The following is a 22,349-nucleotide window of genomic DNA, read 5'->3' as shown; positions in this document are numbered from 1 at the left end:
TTTTTTTTTTTTGCTAAAGATAATTTTTAAATGGTTGCAGTAGTACATTGACAGTACGCTGCCAGAAATTCAAGCTGGATTCAGAAGAGAACTTATAATGAGGGAAATCATTGCTGATGTCAGATGGATTGTGGCTACAAGCAAACAGTACCCCCCAAAAAAAGTTTACCTGTGCTTTATTGACTTTGCAAAGGCATTCAACTGTGTGTATCATAACAAATTATGGATGGTATTGAAAAGAATGGGAATCCCAGAATACTTGTGCTCATGTGGAACTTGTACATAGACCTATAGGCTTAGAATCGAACAGTAAAATCAGGAAAGATGTACATAAGGATTCTATCCTTTCACTATACTTATTCAGTCTGTATGCTGTGCAAATAATCCGTGAAGCTGGACAATATGAAGAAGTACATGGAAGACTCATGAACAGCGTGTGATATGCAGGTGACACAACTTCGCTTTCTCAAAGTGAAGAGGATTTGAAGTATTAACTGATGAAGATCAAAAAGCTTTTAATATGAACTAAACCTCAAAATAAAACAAAAATCCTCACAACTGGACCAATAAGCAATATGATGGAAATTTTTGAAATTAGTAATTTCATTTTGCTTGGATTCAAAATTAGCGTCCTTGGAAGCAGCAGTCAGGAAATCATATGACATATCTTTCTGCAAAAGATCTCTTTAACTGTTAGAAAGCATAGAAATCACTTTGAGAACTAAGCTACCCTGAACCAAGTTATGGTATTTTCAGTCACCTCATATCAATAAGCATTTTAAGTTCTCTTTGCTTCCAGCAAGCGAGATTGTATCCTCTGTATATTGCAGGTTGTTAATGAGTCTTTCTCTAATCCTGATGCCAACCTCTTCATATAATCCAGCTTCTCTGTTTATTTGCTCAGCATACATATAGAGTAAGTATGGTGAAAGAATGCACCCCTACCGCATACCTTTTCTAATTTAAGCCATGCAGTATCCCCCCTTGTTCTGTTCGAACAACCGCTTTTTGGTCTGTGTATAGGTTCCTCATGAGCACGAACAAGTTCTGCAATACCCATTCTTTCCGATGTTACTCATAGCTGGTCATGATCCACACAGCTGACGACCCCTTGCATAGTCAATAAAGCACAAGTCATCGTCTTTTCTTTCATTCCCTAGTAGCCTCAGTTTGTTGTACTGTGGTGGCTTGCGTGTTGCTTTGATTCTGGAAGCTTATGCCGTAGGTATTTTAAGTACCAGCGGGGTCACCTATGGTGGACAGGTTTCAGACGAGCTTCTAGACTTAAGACAGACTAGGAAGAAGGAGAGATGAGTTACTTCCGAGTATTTAGTCACTGAAAACCTTATGAATAGCAGTGAAACTCTGTCAGGTAGCACCAAAATATTGAATATTGAAGCATGATGAGGAGCACCAAAATATTGTCATATGTAGTGCCAGAAGATGAGTCCCTCAGGTAGGAAGGCACTCAAAATACAACTGGGGAAGAGCTGCCTCTTCAAAGTAGAGTTGACCATGAATAGGTGAATGGAGTAAAGCCTTTGTGACCTTCATTTGCTGATGGGTCATAACTCAAAATGAAGAGAAACAGTTTTGGACATTCATTGATAATCAGAACATGGAATGTATGAAGTATGAATCTAGAAAATTGGAAATTGTCAAAAATGAAAGGAACATATAAACATAGATATCCTAGGTATTAATGAGATAAAATAAACTGGTATTGGGCATTTTGAATGGCTTACAATGTTGGGAATGATAAATTGAAGAGAATGGCTTCGTATTCATCATCAAAAAGAACGTATCAAGATCTGTCCTGAAGTAAAACGCTGTCTGTGATAGGATGATATCCATAAGTCTATAAGGAAGACCAGTTAGTACTGGTCTTCCTTTATTATTCAAATTTATGCAAACCACTAAAGCCAATGATGATGAAATTGAAGAGTTCTACCAACTTCAGTCTGAAATTGATCAAATGTGCAATCAAGATGTATTGATAATTGCTGGCAATAGGAATGCAAAGGTTGGAAACAGAAATGATCAGTAGTTGGAAAATATAGCCTTGGTGATAGAATTGATGCTGGAGATCACATGATAGAATTCTACAAGACGAAAGACTTCTTCATTGCAAATACCTTTTATAAACAACATAAAAGACGACTAGACACATGGACTTCACCAGATGGAATACACAGAAATCAAATAGACTACATCTGTGAAAAGATATGGTACAAAAAGTGTGTATCATCATCCAAAACAAGGCCAAGGGCATGTTGTGAAATAGACCATCAATTGCTCATATGAAAGTTCAGACTGAAACTGAAGAAAATTAAAACAAGTACACAGGAGCCAAACTACAACTTAGAACATATCCCACCTGAATTTAGATATCATCTGAAGAACAGATTTGATACATTAGACACTAAAGACTGCAGACAAGAAAAGTTGTGGGATGACATCAAGAACATCATATAGGAAGATGCAAAAGTTCCTTAAGAAGACAAGCAAGAAGGAAAAGACCAAAATGGATGTCAGAAGAGACTCTGAAACTTGCTTTCTATCATGGCGATGCTAAAGCAAATGGAAGAAATGAGGAGGTAAAAGAGCTGAATAGAAAATTTCAAAAGGCAGTTCGAGAAGAAAAGGTCAATTAAAACCAAAAGGGAAGAATATGCTTGGCATTTGTCAAGCTGAGGTAACTGAAAACAAAAATAAAAAATTCAAGCTTCGACTTGACATATTGAAAGATTCTATGAATAAATATTGAATGATGCAGAAAGCATCAAAAGAAGATGGAAGGAATACAGAGAGTCACTGGACCAAAAAGAAATGGTGAATGTTCAACCATTTCAAGAGGTAACATAAGATCAAGAGCCAGTGGTACTGAAGGAAGAAGTCCAAGATGTGTTGAAGGCATTGGCATAGAACAAAGCACTAGGAATTGATGGAATACAAATTGAAATCTTTCAACAAAGTGATGGGGTACTGGAGGCACTCATTCATCTGTGCCAAAAAATTTGGAAGACAAGTACTTGGCCAACTGATTGGAAGAGATCCATGTATGAGTCCATTCCAAAAAGAGGTGACCCAACAGAATGCGGAAACCGTTGGACAAAATATCATTATATCGCGTGCAAGTAAAATTTACGTGAGATAATTGAAAAACAGATGCAACCATGTATTGGCAGAGAACTTCCAGAGGTTCAAGCCAGATTCAGAAGAGGCTGTGAAATGAAGGGATATTGTTTCTGACGTCAGATGGATCTTGGCTGAAAGCAGAGAACACTGGAAAGATATTTACCTGTACTTTGTTGATTATGCAAAGACTTTTGATTGTGTGGATCGTGACAAGCTTTGGATAACATTGTGATGAATGAGTATTCTGGAACATGTAGTTGTGCTCATGAGGAACCTGTACATAGGCTAAGAGGCAGTTGTTCAAACAGAACAAGAGAATACCAAATGGTTTAAAATTAGGAAAGGTGTGTGATAGGGTTGTATTCTTTCACCGTACTTATTCAACCTGTATGCTGAGCAAAGATCTGAGAAGCTGAATTATATGAAGAAGAACATGGCATCAGGATTGGAGGAAGACTCATTAACAACCTGCAATATGCAGATGATACAGTCTTGCTTTCCTAAAACCAAGAGGACTTAAAAAACTTACTGATGAAGATCATAGTCTTTGGTATGGATTGCATTTCAATGTAAAGAAAACAAAAATCCTCACCACTTGACCAATAAATAACATCAAGATAAATGGAGAAAAAACTTCATTTTGCTCTGATCAACCAACCATCAATGCTCATGGAAGCAGCAGTCAAGAAATCAAATGACGTATTGCGTTAGGCAGATCTGCTGCGCAAGACCTCTTTGAAGTGTTGAAAAGCAAAGATGTCGGTTTGAGGACTAAGGTGCACTTGACCTAAGCCATGGTATTTTCAATGACCGAATATGCATGGGAATGTTGGATAGTGAATAAGGAAGACTGTAGAAGAATTGATGCATATGAGTTATGGTGTTGGAGGGGAGTATTGAAAAGACTGTGGACTGCCAAAAGAATAAACCAAGCTGTGTTGGAAGAAGTACAACCAGAATGCTTCTTGGAAACCAGGATGACCAGACTTTGTTGCTCATACTTTGGACATATTATCAGGAGGGACCAGTCCTTTGGGATGATAACATGTTTGGTAAAGTGGAGGGTCGGAGAAAAAGAGGAAGACCCTTGACAAAATGGATTGGCACCAGTGGCAACAGCAATGGGTTCAAATGTGGCAACGATTGTGAGGTTTGACAAGGACCAGGTGGTGTTTCGTTGTTTTATGTAGCATCATTATGAGTTAGTACTGACTTGATGACACCTAACAACACCAACAGAAACCTCAATTTGGTTATTTTTTGTCCAAACATGAAGTGATTCTCTAACCCTCACACAAAATTAATATTTGTTTCATATCCAACCACTAATGCTGGAGTCTGGATCTTTTCATCATCAAATACCAAAACTCACTAACCTACTTGTCTGATAATTATGATTTTAAAATTGAGGTCATATTCTGCTTCAGTAGATATCAGCATTTTTTTAGAGAAATCATAGAATTTTAGAATTGGGAGGACCTAAACAACAACAACAAAATCCCACTGCCATTGAGTCATGAATTGAGTGAAGGTTTACAGAGCAGACCATCAGTTTTGCATGCAACAAATCATATACTTTGTTTCATTACATGGCTGCAATCCCCTCCATGTACCAACAGTTAAGGGCATCTATTTCTATTCACTTTAACTGTTGCAATTCAGACTTATAGAGACCCTTTGGGAAGGTAGAACTGCTCCATGGAGTTTCTGAGGCTGTAAACCTATGAAAACAGACTGCCACCTCTTTCTCCCTTGGAGCTACTGGTGAGTTTGAACTACCAAACTTCTGGTTAGCAGCCCACTTAACCCACTGTCCCTCCAGGGGAGAACTGTTGTTGTTAAGTGCCTTCAAGTCAATTCCGACCCATAGCGAACCCTGTATGGGGTTCCCAAGGAGAAGCTGGTGAGCTTGAACCACTGACCTTGCAGTTCAGATGACTTTGCATCGCCACATCAGGACTCCAAGGAAGACCTGTTATTTTTATATGCCGTGGAGTCGGTTCCGACTCATAGCGACCCTGTACAGGGTTTCCAAGGCTGTAAATCTTGACAGGAGTAGAAAGCCTCGTCTTTCTCCCGCGGAACAGGTGGTAGTTTCGAACTGCTGACCTTGCGGTTTGCAGCCCGAAGTGTGATGTTAATTGCACAAACTTTGGAGGCAAGCTGCTTTGTGTTTTAACTACCTGTGAGTTTGGGGCTAGTTGTTGAACCTTGCTAAGCCTTCTTCCTTGTCTGTAAAATGGAAATAATGGTCTACATTGCTAGATTGTTGTAAGTATGAGACAATGTATATGCATTACTTAATAAAATTCCAGCACACAGTACAAAATTGTAATGACTAATATGTTTCCTAATGTAACCTGTTTCAGAAAAGGAAACAGGTTGAATGATAGGAGATGGAGTTAGGTTCTTGTGAATTTCTGAATAGCACCCAAGCTACAAGCCAAAATCAACTCAGTGGCACCTAACAACAGTAACAACCCAAGTGTCCTAATGACTAGTTTTTTATTTCATCTAAATTATACTGCACAGCCTCTCATGATGTTAGGTGCCAGTGAGTTGATTTTTGACTCACAGCGACCCTATGTAACAATAGATCTGCCCTGTACGGTTTTTTAGGCTGCAATCTTTTTATTTTATATTTTTTAACTTTATTGTGAATTGAATGAAGGTTTACAGAGCAGATCATCAGTTTTACATTCACCAAATTATATACTTTGCTTCATTACATGGTTGCAATCCCCTCCATGTACCAACAGTTAACAGCATTTACCTCTGTTCACTTTAACCACTCCATTCTTCCCTGTGTCTCCCGCTACCTTCATCTTTCCTCTGCTCACTTCTCTGGTAGCATAGTGGTTACAAATCAGGCTGCTAATATCACTGTCAGCAGTTTGAAACTACCAGCTGTTCTGTGGGAGAAAGATGAGGCTTTCTACTCCAGTAAAGATTTACAGCCTTGGAAACCCTGTACAGGGTCCCTATGAATCGGAACCGACTCCATGGCACATAACAACAGGAACATATTATATATTGTCTGCCTTGTCACCTGTGTTAACATATGTCTACCCTTGACGCCACGGCACTTAACAACAACAACCCTCTAGCCCATGAATAATTTTCCCTCCTACTTCCAACCATCATAGATTGTTTCTTTTATCAAGAAAATCTTATTGGTCTCATACTATATCTGTCCTATTGTTATTGATGAATTTTACTCAGCATGTGAATTTTATTCACATGTTCAACATGTGAATTTCCCATATTCATCATTATTAAGTGTTTTTTTGTATTCCCTTATATATGTGTATCAAAGATTGTTTAACTGGTCTGTTGATGCGCATTTAGACTGTCTCCATCTTTTTGATGTTTCTCTTATAGACAGCATATTGAAAGATCCTATTTTCTTATCCGTTCTGCTGTTTATGTTTCTTGACTAGTACATGTAATTCATTTACTTTCAGTATAATTATCAGTAGGTGTGACTTGATATCATTTTTCTGTGATGCTGCTGGGTTCTTGTTCCATATAATTTTCTATGCTGAGTTCACTTTGTTTGTGGGTTTTTGTTTTTCATTTTTGTTGGTTAATGTTTACTAATTTTTTTTATTTTCCTCTTTTAGAAAAATTTTTGATGTGCAGGTGTATTATTTTTCTTTGAGATTACCCTATAATTTATTAATTTTTCTCCCTGCTCAAAACAGTCTTGTTTTGTCTTGAAATCTACTTGACTTCTTTGCCATTTGGAAGTTCTGTATCTATTCCGTCTTTTTGCTTTATAATTGACTTTATTATTTATTGATATCTCTGGTTCCCTAGTTTCAGTCTTGTAGATTGGCTTTACTTTAAATATACCTGGATTGAGTTCTGGGTGGTGCGGTCATGTATGGTAATCTCAGGTTGTTGTCTGCGGTTGTTGGTTCTCAGTCCAGAGAACACCCTCTCGCATTTTTTTGAAGTAGGTTTGGTCATTACAGATTTCTTGTTAACAGGAAATGTTGTAATTTTACCATAGTATTTGAGGGACAGCTTTGTTGAGTATATGATTCTTGGTTGGCGTTTTTTTTCTTTCAGAGTTTTGTGTATGTCATCCTGCCTGAATGGTTTCTGCTGAAAATCCAAGCTTTGTATTTATTAGTTTTCCTTTGTAGGTAACTTTTTGTTTCCCCAAGCTGCTCTCAGAAGTCTTATTTTTGCTTTTGGAAAGTTTGATTATGATATGTCTTGGTGATTTTCTGTTGGGATTTATCCTGTTTGGGGTTTGTTCACCTTCTTGTTTGCTTATTTTCTCATCTTTTATTATAATATTAGTGTGAGAAACGTTGTCTATACTGACAAACGCACAAGTTATCCAATCTGTACTCATTTTAGTGAGAGTGAGGTTTTCTTTATTCGATTTTGCAAAATCGGGTGCCCAACCCAGTAGACACAGGCAGGCGCTCCACAGGACCAGCCACAAACAGTTTTTATACTTGTCTCCAAAAAGCCCCTCTTCCAGTTCCAGTTCCCCATATACAATTCTATGACACATCCATTTTCCCTTCCCCCAGAGAAGCCAAGTTGTCTTGATGGTTGTATTATTTAAATTTCCTAGTCCCAGAACAGCCAGGTTACATATCCCTCCCTGTATGTAAATCAACAATCTGGTTGCCAGGCCTACAATCTCATGAATTCCTGAAGATGGACCACGCCCATAAGAGTTATTTCTCACTTTAGGGAAATTTTCTTCCCTTAACTCTTCAACAGTTTTCTCTGTGCTTGTCTCTTCCTGTTCTGGAATGCTGATCACCCATAAGTTGTTCCTCTTCATGGTGTCCCACATAACTCTTAGGCTGTCTTCAGATTTTTTATTCTTTTTTTTCTGATTGTTCTTCTAGCATACCAGTATTGAGAGATTTCAATTTAAGCTCACCAATTAGGGCTTCTGTTGCTTTGCATCTACTCCTTTGCCCCTTCAATATATTGTCATTTCTGAGATCTTAGTATCAATCTTCTGGATTTCTAATGGCAGGTTTTGTAGCGTTTTGAAATTTGCATTTATTTTGTCTACTTGTTCTTATAGTGTTTTCATGAATTCTTGTAAAGTTTTTATTGTGTTCTCCTTGCTTTCCTTGCTCTTTCTATATACCCCTTGAAGGCATCTAACCAACATTCGTTTGAATTCTTTTTCAGTTAGTTCTATTACCTTTTCTTCCTTAGAATTGTCTTCTGACTCTGCATCTTGGCCATTTGTTTGAGCCATTCTCTCTGGTTGCTTCGAGGCATTGTCTCTGGGGCATCATGGGGTTATATTTGTAAAAATAGTGTAGTTATTGGACCTGGAGGGGAGAAATTTCTGGGGCACTCCTGCAATTCAAGAACCTCACAAGGTGGTTGTGGAAGGAATGTGACAGCAGAGTTCTTGGCCCCCCTAGATGATGGAGTTCCTGTTGGCACTTAATTTGGAACACGTTTCTTGGTGGTCCTTGGTGGAGCTGGTTTCAGTGTCTGTTAGGACCACAGGGAAGCTGGTAGTAGGATGACTGATTAAATGCTGTTCTGATTGCTCCTTGGGCTTTGTAAGTCTAGAGCGGAGCCCGCCTGAATCCAAGTACCAAAGCGGTACAGCCAGCTCCCAACTCACACTCAGCGTGGCTCCCAACTTGTGGGAAGCAGCGTCTGCACCTGGTGGTGGATGAGGGTGGAGGCTGACTACACCTCTGGTTACCAGGGGGTCATGGGGAAGGAGATGAAATTGCACCTTCACTGTGCCTGAGTGGATCTGCTCTGCCAGGCCTCCCTCCATTGCCAAAACTGCTCACAAGATGGTAAGAGCCACATCTGGCCAGCCGTTCACCAGTCAGTCTCCCCTTTCTCGCCATTCCTACTCCTAGGTGCATGACTGCATTCTTTTGTTCTTTTTCTTTTTTTTAACTGACTTATTATTGTGAGTTGGGTGAAGGTTCACCGAGCAGATCATCAGTTTCACATTCAACAAATCATACTCTTTGTTTCATCTCAATGATTGCAGTCCCTTTAATGTAACATCACTTATTCTACTTCCTCTCTGTTTTTCCTGTTTCCATTCTTCCTCCTCTTCCAACCCTTCTCAACTTGGTCCTTGGGTAGGTGTTGCCCTTTTGATCTTGAATGGTTGATCATTTTATGGTGAGCATACGTGGTTGGAAGAAGTGCAACCAGAGTGCTCCTTGGAAGCCAAAATGGCCAAACTGTCTCTCATACTTTGGGCATATTGTCAGGAGGGACCACTCGCTGGAGAAGGATATCATGTTTGGTAAGGTGGAGGGTCAGAGAAAAAGAGGAAGACCCCCAGAGAGATGGATTGGCCAAGTGGCAGCATCGATGGACTCAAGCGTGGCAACAATTGTGAGGTTGGCCCAGGACCGGGCAGTGTTTTGTTCTGTTGTGCATAGATAGGGTTACTATCAGTTGGTACTGACTCAATGGCACCTAACAACAATACGTGGTTGGCGTTGTGGGTTAATGTGCTGGACTGCAAAGTTAGTTTAAACTGCAACTCACCAGCCACTCCTTGGAAACCCTATACAAGGTTGTAACTGACTCAGTGGCATGTAACAACAACATACCTTACTAGTGTTGTCCTCCTGTATACCAATCCATTGCTTGGCTGAAATTTGAGCCACGGAGGTGAGTTCAGGAGACTGTAATCTTTATTGGAGTAGATTACCAGGTCTTTGCAAACTGACTTTTTGGTTTGCAGCCAAGCTTTTACCTGTTGAGCCACTAGGTCTCCTTCTGGGGACCATAATGCTGATTGTCATTTAGATTTTGTCATGTTTGGGGACCATTGAGGACAAAAATTATAGTAGAAATGCAATGTCTGATTTAGCCTCTGCTTCTCTATTTAGGGATCCCTAGTAGCACTGGCCTGCTCCTGCAAAGATTTACTGTCTTAGAAACCCTGTGTGGGTCACTGAGCCAGAATAACTCGATGGCACTAGGTCGTGGTTGTTATGTGTTGTGCAGTCAGATACGACCCATAGCGACCCTGTACAGGATTTCTGAGGCTGTAAATCTTTACGGGAGCAGAAGGCCTCATCTTTCTCCCCCGGAACAGCTGGTAGTTTCGAACTGCTGACCGTGAGATTAGAAAGTAGCCCGATTCGTAACCACTACGCTACTAGAGTTCCTTTAGCAGTAGGTTCTTGTTGTTAAGTGCCGTTGAGTCGGTTCCTACCCATAGCGACCCTGTATAGGGTTTCCGAGGAGTGACTGGTGAGCTTGAACCACCAACCTTGCAGTTCAAACGACTTTGCAGTCTGGCTCATTAACCCACAGCACCACAATAAGTAGGTTCCTCTAATTTAATTCCTAAATGTTAATTCCTAGAGTAAATAAAGCCTGATTTGGGTCTAGTAATCTGTTTTATACCATTCAGAATGAGACCATTAAAACGTTAAGAATACAGGCTTGAGCTGTGGGGAACAATGATTAGCTACAACTTTGAAGTCCGCGTGTGAGGTAGGATGTTCGTGAAGCATTACCTCGATGAGCATTTCTGAATCTTGCTAGTTCTTATGTTTCCTCCCTCTTATTTTTGCTCTTAATACTTTCCCCCTTATGTGATTGTCTTTTTTGCCTTATGAACACAAGTCCAACAGCAGGCCCCCATCATACTTGTTTCATTCATCCATATCAGTATGTTTATTCTCAGTTATACTTAGGATTTGTTTCTTTGTCCTGTTGTAGGTTTAGATTTGTTTGCTGCTGTCTCACTCTGTCTCACTCCCCTTCCTTGTGTGTTTGTCTTTTCCTTGTCTCCTCCCTCTTGATCTGTTTTTCTGACTTCTTCCACCCCTACAGTTTTAGGAGCATGCTGTCTGTCTTTCCCCCTTTCCTCTAGCTATCTGTGTGTCTGTTAGACCTCTCTCTGTTTGGCAGACTTTCCATACTGTGTCTGTGTATTCCTTTCTGTAAATCTCTTACCTGTTTCTTTGTTTGAAATGTTTTGTGTTTCTTTCTCAGTTTGTTTTCTCTTAAAATTTATCTTTTTTAATCCTGTTTCTTTTCTCTTTTCTTTAGTTCTCTCCTCCTTTATTGTTTCTCCCCCTTTTCCTTCTGTTAAATAATGTATGTTTTTTGTGTGATTATTTATTAAACATTTAATATTTTCTGTTCTTGATTTTGAAAACAGATGAATGGAATGTTTTATTTTTCCAAAGCAGCAACTCTGCATGAAGATAATTCTCCCTTGTGCACGGCCCTTAATTATGGTAGCATTCTTTTCTGGATCATGGTAGATAAAAAGAGCTCCTTTCCCCTGTCCTAGGGCATTCGCAGCTTGAACCATAGTCATAACTTGATGCTTATGATGAGTTTCTTCTGTGTATTTTAGAAACTCCAATAGCAAAAACGATCGAAGGAACCGGAAGTTTAAGGAAGCTGAGCGACTCTTCAGTAAATCCTCAGTTACTTCAGCAGCTGTAAGTGAGGTGGGATGTGGGGGGGGGGATCTTTTTTGTGGCCCAGTGCTGAGGAAGACCTCAGTTTCATTTCTGTGAGTTTCCTCTTCCCCTTCCTACCTTGCTTCGAGTGGTCACCGGAACACTAGTAACTGGTGGCTTTTCTAGTAATTGGTGGCTTTTTCTTTTAGGCAGTAAGTGCATTGGCAGGAGTTCAGGACCAGCTCATTGAAAAGAGTAAGTTTATCTTTTTAACTTTTTCTGCCATTTTATTTTTAAGCTACTGCAGTCCCTATGGAGTCCTGGTGGGGCACTGTTAGGATAAGGACTCGACGTCAAGGTTGCTGTGAACTGCATGTCAGTGGTTCAAACTCAACAGCCGCTCCATGGAAACCCACCCTATACAGGGTTGCTATGAGATGGAACCAACTTGACGACACTTAACAGCAGCAGCAACAGTTCCTGTAAGGAACTCTGGTACTGTGTAATGGGTTATGAACAGAACTGCTAACTGCAAGGTCTGCACTTCGAATCTACCATTTGCTCCATGGGAAAAAGATGAGGCTTTCTGCTCCCATAATGATTTATAGCCTTGGACAGCCTATACAGGGTCTCTGTGAGTTGTAACTGACTCCACACACACTGCCCCACCACCACGACCACCACTACAGTCCCTGTATTTAGTTCCTCTCTGACTCTGTATCTGAGGGCTGCATCTCTCTTCTTTGTAAAATTAAGAGCCCCTTTGGGAATCTCTAATCATGGCTGCTTTTGTGGAAGGAACTACTGTCTTCCTCCTACCTCTTACATCACATGGAAGGTTGACTTTAGTTGTTACTAAGCTATGTCTTCACCCCTGATAAACCCACTGCTGTTGAGTTGATTGCAACTTGTAGTTGATTCCAATCTATAGTGACTGTGTGTTGTAGAATAGAACTGCTCTATAGGGTTTTCCTGGTATAGGGCTGTACTATCAGCACTGGACTACTAACTGCAAGGTCCACAGTTCAGACCCACTAGCTGCTTCTTGGAAACTCTATACAGGATTGTTATAAGTTGGAACAACTCGACAGCACTTACCAACAACAACATAGGGTTTTCTTGACTGTAATTTTATGGAAGCAGGTCACTAGGCCTTTTTTTCCGTGGTGCTTCTGGCTGGGTTTTAACTGGTATTTGAGTAGTGCTTTGAGGAAAAGGATTTTGGTCGTTTAGGAATTAAAACTATTCATTGACTTCAATTGTTATCTCCATGTAGCAGATATCTAAATTGTTAGCTCTTTCCCTAACTCTGTCTTTCTTGAGTGTTAGTCATGCATTTTCTTCTAGAAATTTCTACAGAGATACTTAGATTAAAACATTTTGTTTAAAACTGAAAGGTTCTATTTCAAAAGGTATCTGCCCAATTTCTCTGTTATGATACTTCTGTTCTCTCTTGTTCAGATCTTTGTGGGTTTTTTAAAAAAATGTTTTATTGTGAATTATGTGATAGTTTACATGGGAGAACATTAGTTTTACATTCATCCTATCATATATCATTTCATTAGCCATGGTTACAATCCCCTCCATGGATCATCAACCAACCACAGGGCATACTGTACAAGCCTGTCCCCGCGGTCGTCAGCACGCAGCCCCTTGTGGGTTTTTTTGATTCCTCATCAGTTATACCAGGTCTTTTTTATTTTTCTTTCACTGTAACTCTCAGCTGGATATTCTTTCTTTTCAGTTGCATTCTTACTTCGTAGCATATAGACCTACATCATTCATCATCTTTGATGAGTAATGAAACTGGCTGAGGGGCATCCGAGACCCCAAGCTTTTCAGTTGAGATGGACAGACCTTCTGTTTAAGCAGGTTTCCTTGAGACTCCTCAGTTTTTTTGTTTTTAAGTTTTTATTTTGACTTGAATGAAAATTTACAGGGCAGATCATCAGTGTTACATTCAACAAATCATACACCTGGTTTCATGACAATGATTTTTACAGTCCCCTCCATGTACCATCAGTTGACAGTATTTTTCTCTATTCACTTTAGGTCTTTCTTTTAAAACACTCAGGCACATATAATAATTTACACCACCAAAGGGCGCATTCTGCAAGTCGACCTCCTGGCCACCAGCAATTAATCCTCCTCTCGTCCAGTGAATCTACAGTCCTTAACTGCTCCCTTTCTCCATGTCCCTATCTTTGCCTCCATCTCTGGTGTCACTACTTCTCTGGATAAGGTCCCGCATTCCACTTGTGCTCTTCTCCCTTGATGGTCCTAGGGTCCTCTGTTTCTGGACTGTAAAATTAACTACTCCCCCATTTTTGTCACAAAACTTCTACCTTTACAGTTGTTACAGTCGCAATTAGTCGTGGTAACTATTACTCACTATTGAATCATAAGACTCCCATCCTCATCTCTTTTAACCAGACCCATCTAGACAAGATGAAAACTATTCAGTGGGGATTCTTTCTTCCCCCACAAACTTTTAAAATAAACTCCCTCTTGAAATCTCGTAAGCCAGCCTTTTCATGCCTCCATCGCCCCCTCATTTTAGGTAGCCAATATCTAAGTTGCCATCCCTATCTACCCTGTGTACAGAGGGGATAGCATTGATACTTCATGTGAAGATTCCTTCCCTCTCTGTTGGTATTTAGAGATTGAAGTTGTCAAGGACTTCATTCTTTGTGGATCAACTATCAACACTCATGGAAGCAACAGTCAAGAAATCAAATGACATATTGTATTAGGCAAATCTGCTGCACAAGACCTTTTTAAAGTGTTAAAGAGCAAAGATGTCAGCTTGAGGACTAAGGGGCGCCTGACCCAAGCCATGGTATTTTCAGTAACCTCGCATGCATGAGAAAGCTGGACAGTGAATAAGGAAGACTGTAGAAGAATTGATGCTTTTGAGTTACGGTGTTGGAGGAGAACACTAAAAGTGCCATGGGCTGCCAAAAGATCTGTTTTGGATGAAGTGCAGCCAGAGTGCTCCTTAGAGGCCGAGATGGCCAAACTTCGTCTCTCATACTTTGGACATATTGTCAGGAGAGACCACTTGCTGGAGAAGGATATCATGTTTGGTAAGGTGGAGGGTCAGAGAAAAAGAGGGAGACCCCCCAACGAGATGGATTGGCCAAGTGGCAGCATTGATGGACTCAAGTGTGACAGCAGTAGAGGTTGGTCCAGGATCTGGCAGTTGTTTCATTCTGGTGTGAATAAGGTCGCTATGAGTAGGTACCAACTCGATGGCACTTAACAACAGCAACAACCTCCATGAGTATAGGTCAAGTTCATCAAATTGTAGCAATTTCCCCTTGTTTCCCATATCAAAAATTTTTTTGTTCTTTTTTGTAATCTTTCTCTAGTTGAGTTCTGATTATCAAGCCATCGAGGCTAGGTCAAATGAATACTTTCTACAAGTTTGAGTGTTCTTGTGCATCTCCCCTCACTTCGTATCAGCTGGATGCTTTACTCTCAGCTCTAGCCCTCTGTGGCTGTGTCTTTGTGACCTTGTCACATGTCCCCAGGTCTCACCACACTTTAGAACAACCAGCCCTTCCTCTTCTCTCTCTCATTTCCAGGTCAATGGGAGTGTACGGAATGTGGTTGAACTCAGCCCGTTTCATTGTTGCTGCTTTTTCTACTCCTCCACAGACCAGTGTGGTCACCAGCAAGCTTAACATGCCTGCTCATGTGTTCCCTTTGAATTTCAGTCTTGGAGGGGGGTTTGTCCTAAAGGAACTTGATTTCTTGCCTTGATGGTTTCCGACTCCTCAGTTTTTGAGAGGGCCTTGTAATCCTGCTCTGATTTCAGCTGATAGTTCAGCATATGGCTCTGTACCAAACTACCCACATACAGTAACTGTGCCTAGGGACTACTGGTGTGGATCTCTAGGATCAGCAACGAACTTTGAACTGCAAGGTTGGCAGTTCAAACCCACCAGCTGCTCCTCAGAAACCCTATATAGGTTTGCTGTGAGTCAGAACCGACTTGATGGTACTTAACAAAAAGACAGGTACTTTTTGGGAAAAAGATCAAAAAGTTTATCTATTAAATTTCTTTGAGCACATGTAGGCTCTAAAACGGTCTTCCTGGATTGAGCCTCCTCATCTCTGGGATGCTCTTTCTTGGTCTGCTTCTTAAGTTGATTTTGCTGAACTATACTTTGGTCTGTAAAATGTGGCATGGTGTTTACTGTCAGAAGATGTTGCAAATGTTATTTGTTATCATTGCTACCTATCCTCTTCTTTAGGGATAGTTGTTTTCTCTGGACACCTGGTTAGTGGTGACTAAAAATCTTGTATATGACTCTATATAGGTGCTAAAAGGCTTAAAGCCAAATTTGTGGTTCCTCTCTAGCAAGTAAATAGGAATTTATAGCAAGCATTTTCAGAATGAATCTTAATATTATAATAAGCATACTTCCCTCTTCTGTTTCCTTTTGCTTTGCTTTTCTCATTAAAAAAAATGTTGAAGTGTTAATAGTATTTACCTTTATTATCTGACTCCTGTGCACTGTTCTGTGTCTTCTTTTTCTTTAGTAACATTGTGCTGATCGCCCCTCTATTGTACTATGTCTCTTCCGTCACTCAAATTAATAACCTGTCCATTAGTTTATATATTTGCATTATGTAAATCTTAGTTGTTGTTAAGTGCCATAGAGTTAGTTCCAACTCATAGCAACCCTATATAGGGTTTCTGAAATTGGTTGGTAGGATTGAACTGCTGAACTTGAGATTTGCAGTCCAGTGCTTATCCTATCGCATCACAGTAGGACTCCGTAAGTCTTGGAAAGCTTCTTGAATCCTTTTTACATACTGGAGTCCATGAATTCAGGTGGTCAGAGCCCCTTTAATGTGTTTTCCTTCTCTCTCTGTTGCCACTTACAAGGGAAGTGCTAGTTTTTAAGATTTAACTTTTGTGTTGATTATCTGTAGTTCATGATGCATCTCAGTATGAATTTCTCTTTATTTATTTGCCTGGGGTTTGGTTGGACTTCTTAAAACTGTGGTTTGGTACTTTTCATCAGTTTTGGGAAATGTCCCACATCTTTGGATATGCCATTTGCTCTCTCTCCTCTCCTTCTGATACTCTGGTTAAATGCATGTGAACACTTCTCATTGTAACCTTTATTTCTTCTGTCTTCATCTCATCTATATCTTATTTTATTCTTTGTATGCTGCATTTTGAATATGTTTTTCTGTGTCTGCTGTTCACTAATCTTTCCAACTGTGGCTGATTTTCCATAAACCTTCTCTTGATTTAAAGAAAAGGAAATTGTTTCAATTTCTAGAAATTCTATTTAATTAAATAAAAATTATGTAGTTAAAAAAATTAGTTTTCTCTGCAGTTACTTATGAACTTGCCTTTTATTTCTTTAAACCTTGTGAAATACAGTTCTCTGTTGTTGTTAGGTACTGTCGTGTCTTGGTTCTGATTCATAGCAACCCTGTGCACAACAGAATGAAACACTGTCTGGTCCTGCTCTAGTCTCACAATTGTTGTTATGTTTGAGCATGCTGTGTTAATCTGTTTTGTTGAATTATATTATATTACTATTGAGGTCCTCGTGTGATGCTGTAGGATAAGCACTGGACTGCTAACTCTAAGGTTGGTGGTTCAAACCCACTAGCTGCTCTTCAGAAACCCTACTATTACTCGACGGCACGTAGCAACAGTTAACAACATAGTTGTATCATCTGTGTTTAATGTCAATCTCTGAAGTACTTTAAGGGCCAGTTTCTGTTGTCTGTTGTTTCTATTGGTTGTTACTCATGAAACCTATGTGCTTGGTTATCTTTGACTGTGTACTGTTCATTGTATTTAAAAGTGTTTATAATAATAATTTGAAGGAGCTCTGGTATTGTAGTGGTTACGAATCGGGCTGCGAACCTTAAGGTCAGCGGTTCGAAACTACCAGCCGCTCCACGGGAGAAAGATGAGGCTTTCTACTCCCATAAGAATTTACACCCTCAAACCCTGTACAGGGTCACTATGGGTCGGAACCAACTCCACGGCACTTAACAACAACAACAACAACATAGTAATAATTTGAGGGCCAGGGTGAAGCTGCTTTCTTCCAGAAAAGACTTATGCTTACTTCTGTCAGGTTCTTGGACTATATACCACATGTTCAATACCTGAGGTTCCCTGGAAGACCCAGTTGATTCATAACAGTTCATTCATGGCTGAAGGAAAACCTGGATGAACTGGAATTTGCAAAATATGTTTCTAGAGCTGGAAATAGGTTTCTGGAACAATAATTAGAGCAGGAGAAATTGTAGGTGGAAGCCCTGGAATGGGAGGCTTGGAAGAGGCCTGATGTGGGAGAAAGGATTCTTGCCAGGACCATGGAGAGCAGCACACTTCAAAGCCAAGTGGTGGGTTGGGTGCTGTCTTTGAGCAGGGCACCAATGTTTCTGAGTCTGCCAGGCAAGAGAGTTGGTTGCTGTGCAATGTGCCTGCTGCCTTTGCTTTCTAAGAGGGAGATTGTTTGTAGTAGGGCATCGATTCATAAATTTTAAATGATCAGTTATTACTGTAGGCGCTCACATTTCGAAAATTCCAGTTCATCATAGTTTTGCTTTGTAGCGGAAGCAGCAGTTCAGAGCCCTGATTCAAACCCAGCTTTAATTTCATGAGAGGAATAGTCTACTATTCCTTTTCACATCGTAGACTCTCCGTTTCATAGCATAGACTCCTTCTAATGATTTAGCGTTTCTATGGAACAAATCCTGTGAAGTGAGCTCTGTGTTTATGATGCCTGTAATCTTTGATGAACTAAAGCAAACATTTTTTTCTTTAGAATTCTGATTTTTATACTTTTAGATTTCAAGGAGTTAGGAGTTTTGTACTTTTGTCATTTTATTCTTTCAAATCATTCTGAAGATTTTCTTCAAGAATTAGTTGTTTGTAGCTTTCTTTAACTTTATGTGTATCCAAATGAGAATCATACAGTGAATTAGCAGGGTTTCCCCAAGGAGGAATTTTATGCAAATGTATGAAGTAGTATATATTTTTGTTAAAAGCATAAAGTAAGAGAAAAAACAGGCAGATTTTAACTGCTTTCCTTTAAAATTACTTGTTTTACTGGACTTCTTTAAAGCTTTCTTCAAGCCAAATATCTCTTCAACATTATATCCTTCTAGTGAGTAAGTGGCATGACAGCATCAAGCATTGTTCTCAGGTCTCCCTTTTCTCCTTTCGACATTTTAATGCTAGTCATAAGTTACTGCATGAGCTATTTAATATCCATTCCTTCCTTTTCATAAATCGAGTGTCTCATTTGTAGATTTGTTAAGCTTAGTCAACATCTGCCATTCTTTGCTCTACAAATGAGTTACTTAACTCTATGTTGGAGAACCAAATATCAGCATCTCCCCTGGTGGCAATAGTATAAGATTGATGGATTGATTTGCTGCTGCACTTTGAAATGGAGCCTGCTCCTTCTGCTGTCACTTTTCTCCGGCTTCTGTGAGCCAGGGGAGAAAATCGTTCTCACTTTGCAGCCTCACGTAAATGCTCATAGTGTTTATTCCTGTCTTCTGCTGCTCATAGAAACCACTTCTAGCCCAATAATCCTAACGCATAAGGCTTGCACAGTTGTTATTGTTGTTGTTAACTGCTGTCGAGTTGATTCCGACTCATAGGGTTTCTGAGGAGCGGCTAGTGAGGTTGAACCACCGACCTTGTGGTTCAAACCGACCTTGAGGTCCAGTGCTTATCCTACAGCACCACACGTACTGATTGTTTGCTGATATTTCTCTGATCAGAAGTTCTCAGTGGCTTCTCCTAGTTGTGTCCTGCTAATAACTTGTACTACACAGTCTTTACTGTTAGTGTAGAATTGGATGTGCATGCTTTTAAATTGCAAGCATGTTGAGATTTTAACACTTACTAAATTTTAGGCACTGAGCAAACACTCATTAAAGCTCCTCATTGAGAATAAAGACAGAATGAAATTGCCATGGAAGGACAGATGATTGCTGTAGTCCCAGTGTCTGACAATACTTGGTCCATCTGAGATCTTTGTGAATGTTTGACTCAGGAGAGAAGGAATTCCTATCTTAGAGATGAGGAAACAGGCTTAGAAGAGTTAAGCAATGAATTTATTCCCTGAACTATCACTGCATGCTGTCCCCCTAGATAAAATCCTTTAGTCTGACATTTTGGACTTCTCTTCACCTCTCTTTCCATTTCCTGAGAGCTCTGTTTAAGAGAGATTATTTGACTCCTTTTGTCTCAATTATACTTTGTGTTTCCTCATCTCTATGTCTTTGCTGGTTTCTTGTGTTGAGTTTCTCATTTTTCAAAGTCCTGTTTAAATTTCACTCCCTCAGAGAAGCTTTCCCTGAACTAGCCATTCTCCTCTGTCTTGGTCCTTAATGTCCAGGTAAGTCTTTTAGGATTTTTCTTGGTGCCCAGCATATTATTATTTCTCTAGGGCCACAGGTTGTTGTTGTTAAGTGCTTGCTATCCAGTCAGTACTGACCTATAGTGACACTGTGTACAACAGAATGAAACACTGCCTTGTCCTGGGCCAACCTCACAATCATTGTTACACCTGAGCCAATTGCTTCTGCCACTGTACAAATCCATCTCATTGGGGGTCTTCCTCTTTTTCTCCAACCTTCCGCTTTACCAAACATGATATCCTTCTCCAGTGACTGCTTGGTCCCTCCTATAATACGTCCCATGAGAGATGAAGTCTGGCCATCTAGGCTTCTAATGAGCACTCTGGCTGTACTTCTTTCAACACAGATCTGTTTGTTCTTTTGGCAGTATATGGTACTTTCAATATTCTCCTCCAATACCATAACTCAAATGCAGCAATTCTCCTACAGTCATCCTTATTCACTGTCCAACTTTTGCATGCATATTAGGTTACTGAAAACACCATGACTTTGGTCAGGCACACTTTAGTCCTCAAACTGACGTCTTTGCTTTTCAATATTTTAATTAGGTCTTGTGCAGCAGATTTGCCTAATGCAATATATTTTGACTGCTGCTTCCATGCGTGTTGGTGGTTTATTTGAGCACAGTGAAGTCTTTGACAACTTCATTCTTTTCTCCATTGATTTATGGATGTTGTTTATTGGTCCAGTTGTAAAGATTTTTGTTTTCTTTACATTGAGATGCAGCCTTTACTGAAGGCTGTGGTCTTTGATTTTCATCAGTATTTTACGTCCTCTTAACTTTTCAGCAAGCAAGGTTGTGTCATCTGCTTATTGCAGGTTGTTAGTGAGTCTTCTCCTTTCCTGATGTCATGTTTTTCTTCATATAATCCATCTTCTCTGATTTTTCCTTAGTATACAGATTGAATAAGTATGGTGAAAGAATACAACCCTGGCACACACCTTTCCTAATTTTAAACCATTCAGTGTTTCTTGTTCTGTACAAACAATTGCCTCTTGATCTGTGTACAGGTACCTCATGAGCATAATTAAGTGTTCCAGAATTCTCATTCTTCACAGTGTTGTACATAGTTTGTCATCCACACCATCAAAAATCTTTGCGTAGTCAAGAAAGCACAGGTAAACATCTTTCTGCTGTTCTCTACTTTCAGTCAAGAGCCATCTGATGTTAGCAGTGAAATCCCTTATTCTGTATCCGCTTCTGAATTCGACTTGAACCTCTGACAGTTCTCTGTCAATGTATAGTTGTACCCATTTCTGTATTTTTAGTAAAACTTTACTTGCATGGATTATCAATGATACTGTCAGATGATTTCCTTATTCTATTGGGTCACCTCTCTTTGGAATGGGCACAAATCTGTATCTCTTCCAGTCAATTGGCCAGGTAGTTGTCTTCCAAATTTCTTGGTATAGGTGAGTGAGTGCCTCCAGTGTTTCATCAGTTGTCTTGAAAGATTTTGATTTGTATTCCATCTATTTCCTGTGCCTTGTTCTTTCCCAATAATTTCAATGCACCTTAGACTTTTTCCTTCAGGACCATTGGCTCTTGATTATGTGCTACCTCTTGAAATGGTTGAATATCGACCACTTCCTTTTGGTACAGTGACTCTGTGTATTTCTTCCATCTTCTTTTGATGCTGTCTGTCTACATCATTCAATATTTTGTCCATAGAATCCGTCCTTCAATACCGCAAGTCGAGGCTTGAATTTTTTCTTCAGTTCCCTCAGTTTGAGAAATGATGAGTGTGTTCTTGCCATTTGGTTTTCTAACTCCATGTCTTTGCACATTTTGTTATAATATTTGACTTGGTCTTCTCGAGCTGACCATTGAATTTTTCTATTCAGCTCGTTTACCTCTTCATTTCTTCCATTTGCTTTAGCGTCTCTACCCTGGAGAGCAAGTTTCAAAGTCTCTTCTGATACCCATTTTGATCTTTTCCTTCTTTCTTGTCTTCTCAATGAGCTTTTGTTTTCTTCCTATAGGATGTTCTTGATGTCATACCAGAACTCTTCTGGGCTTTGGTCTTTAGTTTCTAATGCATCAAATCTGCTTTTCAGATGATCTCTAAATTCAAGTGGGATATGTTCAAGGTCATATCTGACTCTCATGGACTTGTACTTTTCTTCAGCTTCAGCCTGAATTTGTATGTGCCCCTGGTCTTGTTTTGGCTGATGATGTGGAGCTTTTGTACCATCTCTTTCCACAAATGTAGTCTATTTGATTTCTGTGTATTTCATGTGGTGAGGTCCATGTATATCGTCATCTTTTATGTTGTTTAAAAAGGTATTTGCAATGAACAAGTTATTGGTTTTGCAAAATTCTGCTGTTCGATCTCCAGCTCATTTCTATTACCAAGGTCATGTGTTCCAACTGCTGATCCTTCC

The 22,349-nt window shown here is 39.7% G+C and overlaps 1 protein-coding gene across 2 annotated transcripts in view; it reads left to right on the top strand.

The window, feature by feature from the left end:
- Positions 1-22,349, top strand: part of MEAF6 (MYST/Esa1-associated factor 6) — a 42,754-nt gene that overhangs the window by 3,148 nt on the left and 17,257 nt on the right. For both annotated transcript variants that reach the window (XM_006867544.1, XM_006867543.1), the window contains exons 3-4: positions 11,495-11,582; positions 11,753-11,798. In XM_006867544.1, coding sequence (XP_006867606.1) covers positions 11,495-11,582; positions 11,753-11,798 — 134 coding nt within the window. The remainder of the gene's footprint in view (positions 1-11,494; positions 11,583-11,752; positions 11,799-22,349) is intronic.

Source organism: Chrysochloris asiatica, unplaced genomic scaffold, assembly GCF_000296735.1.
Source record: "Chrysochloris asiatica unplaced genomic scaffold, ChrAsi1.0 scaffold00106, whole genome shotgun sequence".
Taxonomy (NCBI): Eukaryota; Metazoa; Chordata; class Mammalia; order Afrosoricida; family Chrysochloridae; genus Chrysochloris; species Chrysochloris asiatica.
The sequence above is the reverse complement of the archived record's forward strand: the minus strand, read 5'-3'. Positions and strand labels throughout refer to the sequence as shown.